The 7956-nt window shown below is 45.1% G+C and overlaps 1 protein-coding gene across 1 annotated transcript in view; it reads right to left on the reverse strand.

Annotated features, from left to right (window-relative positions):
- TNC (tenascin C) overlaps nt 1-7956 on the reverse strand; it is a 92050-nt gene that overhangs the window by 55000 nt on the left and 29094 nt on the right. Inside the window, exons 9-10 of the mRNA XM_018576974.1 lie at nt 6949-7212; nt 1226-1498 (exon numbers count right to left, since the gene is read on the reverse strand). Of these exons, the coding sequence (XP_018432476.1) occupies nt 1226-1498; nt 6949-7212 (537 nt within the window). The remainder of the gene's footprint in view (nt 1-1225; nt 1499-6948; nt 7213-7956) is intronic.

A 7956-nucleotide genomic window follows, 5' to 3' on the forward strand; every position in this document is an offset into this window, starting at 1 on the left:
ACCTGTAGCCTCGGCTGATCCTTCGGCCCTTTTCGGCTCTCTCTGCCCCTCGGTTTAGTCGAACCGAAGGGCTGCTGTACGGGCTATTCACAATAGCCTATACAGCAGCCGTTGGCAGCCGAGCAGAAAGCATATGCTTCGTCTCGTATGAGCCGAAGTGACAGCCGAAGTGGGGAGAACAGCCTGCCGAAAGGCTGGCCATTCTCCCCGCAAATGACAGTTGGGCGGAGCCAGCCGTGATCTCACAGCTCGCTCTGCCCAGTTGTAATGACAGGTCAGGATCCACAAAAGACCTGGGGACGCTGATCTGTCATTAAACAATAACAACTGGGCGGAGTCGGCCGTGATGTCACGGCCAGCTCTGCCCAGTTGTTATTCATTCACCTGGACCCGCTAGAAGACTCTGGCAGGTGCCGGCCAATAGGAAACAGTTGGGCCAGCCAGCAAGCTCCACCCAATTGTTTTTTGTTTTTTTTCTTTAAAATCTATATTTTTTAATTCTCCTATTTTTCATCACTTTTAAAATAATTTATCAACTGTTTTGGTTTTTTTTCTTCATTCTTTTCAATTCTTCGGCGGTACCGAGCAGAATAGCCGAGCCGAGTGGCATTCGGCTATTTACTTACTGCCCTTTGGCCCCTATGAGAATAGGGGGGAACGGCAACAAGTGAGTTGCCAGAGCTTCGGCTCAGCCGATCCAGATGTTGGATCGGCTGAGTTGAAGTCCCTCTGCACTTCGGCTGGCTGAAGGCAGCCGAAGGTAGCCAATGTACGGCTGATTTCAGCCGATGTATGGCTGAAAGCAGCCGTACTGGGCCGGAATGAATAGGCGAACGTCGTTCGCTCACTTCACTTCGGCTCGGTTATTCACTCGGCTGCCTTCGGCAGCTTTGTGAATAACCGTGTAAGAGTTTTACCTCTTGGTCATTATATTTGCTGTTTTGTGAAAAGCGCAAAGCAAGCAAGCAAGCAAGCAAACAAGCAAGCAGATCACTCAACCAGCTCATATGAATTGTCCAAAAACCGAATTTCGATGTGCCCTTTCTCATCATACCAACCCAGCCAAGTGATCCAGCAGCAGACGTGAAGCAGGAAAGTTCTAACCCAAAAAAAGCCAGTGCCGATGCAAATGATAAGCTAGGTGTATAGCTCGTGGGTAGCAAATGAAGAAGTGACCTCCCCTCCCCAACCCAAGGTGATTGTGAAGCATTCCAGTGTTTGGTACCTGTAACAGCTTCTCCAAAGAGAGGCTTGGTGACCTGTCCCTGAATCACCCCGTGTAACGTGATGTTATATTTTGTGGCCGGCTTCATGCCCGGCACTTCCAGATAGCGAAGTTCTCCAGGAACCTCGACGGCTTGTGGTTCTTCTCCGTCCTTTAATTCGTGAACCTGAATCACAAATTTCTCATAGTTGTTGTCTGGCGCCATCCACGTGAGCCTGAAAGAGTCCCAGTCCACTTGGGACACCACCAAGTCGCCCAGCTCACGCAGAATTTCTGAATATGACAATAAGTTGTTATTTTTTTTTTGTGGGAGGTCCAAACAATTTTGGAAACAGAATAAATGTTAATGTTAAGAGAAAAGAAATCAGACATCAAAGGACATTTCAAGATATTTGGTGCAGTTATGAAAACCTAGAGAGGGATTGAAGATTGAGTATATTATTAAATGGAAATATCAAGCTGAAAGAAAATCGTCATTGTGTTTTTGTACCGAAAAACAGAATATTGGTGTATCACAGTGCTCCTCAGTTCCATTAAGGTGTACACCCAATTAAAACACAACCAAACCCCCAAACATATTAACTTCATGAATGTTGGCCTCCACATTCATGAACAAAATTGCGTTGTTACGGAGGAGAAGGGGAGCTGTCGTCCTAAAACACTTCCAGTTCTAGGGTGACAACACCGCTCTTCCATAGACCCAGTACAATGAGTGAGCGTTGTCCCCCTAAAACAGGGCTTGGGTTACTGGCAGGATCTTCAGGTGAAAATAAAGGAAATAAAGCCTCAAAAAGATAAATCAAATGCAGCCACCATATCTAAGGACTGGTACGATGCAATATATGGCCTTTTGTTCTTAGGTCTATGTATAAATGTATTCATACATTAGTCATTGTCTCATGGGTAATTATTTGTCCTAATCAAATGTGTTGTAGTTGTATTAACCTCAGCTGCAATACCACGGGTGTCTATTAATAAATCTTCCACCCAGCAGCCTGCTGGGCGAATGCCTTTCGCATGACATTCCCACCACAGGATGGAGCGGAAGAGTATAGGCTCCATCTAGTTGAGGACAATTCCTCTGCTCAGTAGCTTCATCTCATTGCAGGAGGTTCCTATGCTCCTTGGCTCTATCCAGTGGCGGGAAGTTCCTATGCTCCTCGACTCCATCTCGTGGTGTAAAATCTCTATGCCCCTTGGCCCCATCTTGTGGCAGGGAGTTTCTATGCTCCTTGACTCCATCTAGTGGCAGGAAGATCCTATGCTCCTCGACTCCATCTTGTGGTGTGAAATCCCTATGCCCCTTGGCCCCATCTAGTGGCTGGAAGTTCCTATGCTCCCTGGCTCCATCTAGTGGCGGGAAGTTTCTATACTCCTCAGCCCCATCTAGTGACTGGGAAGTCCTAAGCTCCCTGGCTCCATCTAGTGGCGGGAAGTTTCTATACTCCTCAGCCCCATCTAGTGACTGGGAAGTCCTAAGCTCCCTGGCTCCATCTAGTGGCGGGAAGTTTCTATACTCCTCAGCCCCATCTAGTGACTGGGAAGTCCTAAGCTCCCTGGCTCCATCTAGTGGCGGGAAGTTTCTATACTCCTCAGCCCCATCTAGTGACTGGAAAGTCCTATGCTCCCTGGCTCCATCGAGTGGCGGGAAGTTCCTATACTCCTCAGCTCCACCTAGTGGCAGGAAGTTCCTATGCACCTGAGCTCCATCTAGTGGCGGTAAATTCTTATGCTCCTCAGCTCCATCTAGTGGTGGAAATGCAGTGCGAACGGCATTCACCCAGCAAAAGATTTACGAGCATACCCCCATGCATGTTACTACTAGTTTTAAGACCTGTAGACAAATGAGTTGTGCCAAAGGTTATATTATTTTATGCTGGAGTAAACTACTAAGTCCAATGAAATGAGTTAAAAAATCAACTTAGGAAACAGGAAAAGGCCATGCAACGCGTTCACTGTAACAAAGTTTAATTCAGATTCATATTGAGTTTGTCATTATTCCCATTTCCTTTGCCCTACACATAGAGTGGCGGGAAGTTCCTATACTCCTCAGCTCCACCTAGTGGCAGGAAGTTCCTCTGCACCTGAGCTCCATCTAGTGGCGGTAAATTCTTATGCTCCTCAGCTCCATCTAGTGGTGGAAATGCAGTGCGAACGGCATTCACCCAGCAAAAGATTTACGAGCATACCCCCATGCATGTTACTACTAGTTTTAAGACCTGTAGACAAATGAGTTGTGCCAAAGGTTATATTATTTTATGCTGGAGTAAACTACTAAGTCCAATGAAATGAGTTAAAAAATCAACTTAGGAAACAGGAAAAGGCCATGCAACGCGTTCACTGTAACAAAGTTTAATTCAGATTCATATTGAGTTTGTCATTATTCCCATTTCCTTTGCCCTACACATGGAAGGCCGATATTAACTTGTGAATAAATTAGCCTACGCTTCCGTGAATACATTTCACCGCACAGTGAATGCCGGCATTGTAGTAAATCCGCTCAGCTAAAATTCCCATGCCCGAATAAAATTTAAGAAGGCCTCGCCTTAAAACAAAGGCTTGCTTCAGACTTCGGACTTGTTAGGATTGTCTTTAAATCTTAATCACTTTTTTTTCCACTTTGCTGCACATGGATTCTCCTAAGAGGGGACCCTCGGGGGCCTACGCCTGGACCACAGACAAATGGATGACAGGCTCTGCTTGATTCGGATAGGCAGCGCTTGTCTCACATGATGAATGCTTGAAGACCAGATGAAAGAGATGAGCTCCTTAACACTCCCAGGATTTCCTTGTGTTCAGCCATTGAGAAAAGCTGTCTGCGATTCCCCAGACCGGACTAAATAACATTGTTGCTTCTTAGATTGATTTAGTTGACAATGGCGCGGCCCTTCTAAGCGGATTATACGTGCAGCGGAAAATGGGTTACGAGCGCTATTTTTTGTGCCGTAGACTGTAAAAGTTTGTGGCTGACAGGCAGCAACGTCACGATGTTCCCACTTTGTACAGTGGGATTAGGCTTTGATAGTCTTTTCTTGCGCCGCTTAAAGGAGAAGTATAAGGCGGGTGATTTCCACTCAGCCTCATAGTTCCAGCCGACGTGTGACAATAAAACTGTCACACGTCAGCTCAATAGATCGTGGAATGCGAGAATACATGCCGGCACTCGCTCACTTCTCGATCCTGTCCCTGCCGTCACTCTTGGCTGCCTGCAGGGATTCCCCCCCTCCCCGCTCCGATCCCCCAGCGTGGACTGGCGGAACGGATGGGGGAGAGGGGGGTTACAGCTGGCTCTGCCTCTAGATAGGCAGTGCCAGCTGTCAATCAGGCAGCTGGGTGTATCTCGACAGTAATGTCAGGATCTGTCCCGGCTGCGGCGGCCTCAGTATATAGTGAGCTGTAGCTCGCGATATACTGAGCTTTGGGTCACGGGAGGACGCTAGAATATGTCCTCCCGTGACCCTGAGGAGAACTGCGGGGAAAAGCACTTACCCCATAGTTCTCCTTCAAGGCTGAACTCCTGGCAAACAGTCAAATATTTACATTAATCTCCATACAATGTACCCAAACCCACCACCCGGAGAAGCCCTGTATGGCAGGGTAGGACACCTGTCTCTTTCTGCTACAGTTAACTACTGCCCACCCCGGCCACCAGCCTTTGAAGAAGGAAAAGCAGCAGACACGGCGCCCTTCTTCCTGATTGGCCAGAAAGCCGGCTCCATGCTCCCTCGTCATCAGGTGATGAGGGATCATGGAGACGGGTTCCCTGCTAATTCGGGAAGCCGGGTGGCGAGTCATTACATGCCGCCTGGCTTCCTTAATGGGACTTCCGGTGTTCAGTATCGGCGAGTACCAAAAAAAAATATCAGTGCATCCCTAATGACAGACATATCTATTTAATTGTTCTTAGGACTTAACTCGAACCTGTTTAACCCCACCCTTCATATACATTCACTGAGCTGCTCCTGCCTGCTTTTCGTTATGTGCATGATCATTTGCTCCTGTGGAACAAGACCCTGCACTTTGGTTTCTGCTTCCCCAGCTTACTTCTGATTGGTTCCTACCCCTATACGGAGACATTGTCTGGCCTCAGTAAAATAGAGCTCCATTTCTGACTCGGGGGTTGCTCTGCCTGTTGTTGATCAATATTTGTGGGGCCGGATTTGCTTGTTGTAACTATAGAACCTGTTCTTCTTGGACCTGGATTTAGCTAAGCAAATAGGTTGGAGCCTTCCATTGGATAAGTGTTACGATCTAGGGTTGCTTCAGTTGGTTAGGTCTAGGTTCTGCAACATCATGTGACAAAAAAAGCTGCCTACCGGAATATACTGATTGACCAAGTTTTTCCATCAATGGGTTTTTTTCTTCCCTGATGGCACATTGGGCATATTCCAAGAGGACAATGCCGGGATTCATCGGGCTCAGATTGTGAAAGAGTGGTTCAGGGAGCATGAGACATCATTGTCACACATGGATTGGCCACCACAGAGTCCAGACCTTAGCCCCATTGAGAATCTTTGGGATGTGCTGGAGAAGACTTTACGCCATGGCCCGACTTTCCTATCATCACTACAAGATCTAGGTAAAAAATGAATGCAACTCTGGATGGAAATAAATGTTGGAACATTTTCTCAGATGGATTGGCCACCACAGAGTCCAGACCTTAACCCCATTGTGAACCTTTGGGATGTACTAGAGAAGACTTTACGCAGTGGTCAGACTCTCCCATCATCACTACAAGATCTTGGTGAAAAATTAATACAACTCTGGATGGAAATAAATGTTGGGACATTGTATAAGCTTCTCGAAACGATGCCACGGCGAATGTGTGCCGTAATCAAAGCTAAAGGCGGTCAAACTAAATATGAGAGTGTGTGACTTTTTTTTTTTGGACAGGCCGTGTATATTATATATAACACATGTCTAGTTATATGCTGTATCTTGTCAAAGACAGCTTTAGCCCACGCGTGATAGTTCTTCCATAAATTATCTAATTCCTAACGTGGCCCTCATCACTTGATATGGCAACCGAAGTGTCAATCTCCCAGTTGGATTCTTCCAGGCTATTGCCTCAAGAGTTTGCAAAGTGTATGGAAACTAGAGGTCATTACTCGCTCGGTGATGATTCTACCAGGTGACTTCCAAGAATCTTGAGAAGGTCAAATCTTTTGGAGTCTGCATAAAAGATCAGTTCTCCAAGGAACCCTTACTGCTCTACCGTTCTGGGGGGGAAGTAGAAAAACTATAAAAACGTATATTTCCTCTCTTTGGTTTTTAAAATTCCGTTAAATGTATTTAACAGTCGCGCAAAGAAAACATAAGAGAATTTTTAACAAGAGCGACGGCGCATTAAAGAACCCGAGGAGAGTCTAGTATCTGCAGAAAAAAAACAAAATTCAGATTAAAAGCTAAAATGGAGATAAAAAGAAAGAGAGGCTTATTATTTTTTGTCAGCAGCAGTGCTAGATGACACGTTGGCAGGTCTTGTTAAGCTTGTAGAGGCTGCAAAAGAAACTCTGCGGGTTGGAAATTCAAATGAGATGAATATTTGTAAGATTAATTTCTCGATGCACATGACATTGTTCTTCAGTAACAAACATTACGAAACAAGACCTGAAAGGATATCAGAGTTACTCAACCTCTCGTACTTTTTGGTCTCTGATCCTTAGTCAATATGCTGATATGCCAACGAGGCTCTTAAATTCTTGGAAATAGCTTTTACTTACCGGTGCGTCCAACCACAGATGCCGGTTTGCTCTTATGTCGGCCTTTCTCAGCAACGAGTGAAATGCTGTATTCTTTACCAGGTTCCAGCCCGGTCAGTACGTAGGAATTGGCATCTCTTAGAACCTGAGTTTCACTTTGGCTGCCACCAATTGGTGTGTACACAAGTCTGTATTGATCGATTTTGGCTACTGACTTTATCCAACGCAAGTTCATGGTTGTTTCTGTGGCGCTGGCGATCTCTAGATCTTTGGGAGCGTCCAAGTCTGAAAGAAACCATTTCATTGGTTAGTATCCATGCTTGTTTTTTTTATATATAATCTTTATTTCAAAGTTTTCACATTTTCGTGACATAGAACATAAAGATTTGGGGTAACAGGGTCCAGCAAGGAGATACATCAGGGACCGGAGTGAGGATACAGCAGATTGCCATCTGGCTCAACCTATATGTATTCACTAACAAGACTTCCGGCCGCTAGTGAACAATGACAATACCAAATTATTTTAATGTTCTTATCTTATTTAGGACGTGGAGGAGGCTCTATATACGATGGCAAACATTTTGCAGATGAACTACATGCTGAACTTAAGTTTACAGGTTTGTATTGAATTTCCCCTTTCAGTTGCAGTTGTTACATTTTTTTTTGCTTAAATCTATAATTAAAGTAGGCCGTGTCATCACTATGAACTCCGCCTTCGGCATTTTTTCCTCAAATTTATTTTTAATGTGTTTATGGGGAACCCATTCAACAAAAGGATTCATGTAGAATTTTAGAAATTAACCCTTGTGGCTTCCCCATCTTCTTAGCTGAGTAGGTCTGAACTAGGGAAGAGAGAAAACAATAAATGTGTGTGTGTAAAATATAAAAAAATATATATATACAGGTGAAACTCCAATAATTAGAATATCGTGCAAAAGTAATTGCAGTAAGTGCTGCAAAAGGGGCCCAAACCAAGTACTGAGTACATATGCATGCTTGTACTTTTCAGAGGTCCGATATTGTTCTATG

Source organism: Nanorana parkeri, unplaced genomic scaffold (assembly GCF_000935625.1).
Source record: "Nanorana parkeri isolate BGI_ZX_2015 unplaced genomic scaffold, ASM93562v1 scaffold81, whole genome shotgun sequence".
Classification (NCBI taxonomy): Eukaryota; Metazoa; Chordata; class Amphibia; order Anura; family Dicroglossidae; genus Nanorana; species Nanorana parkeri.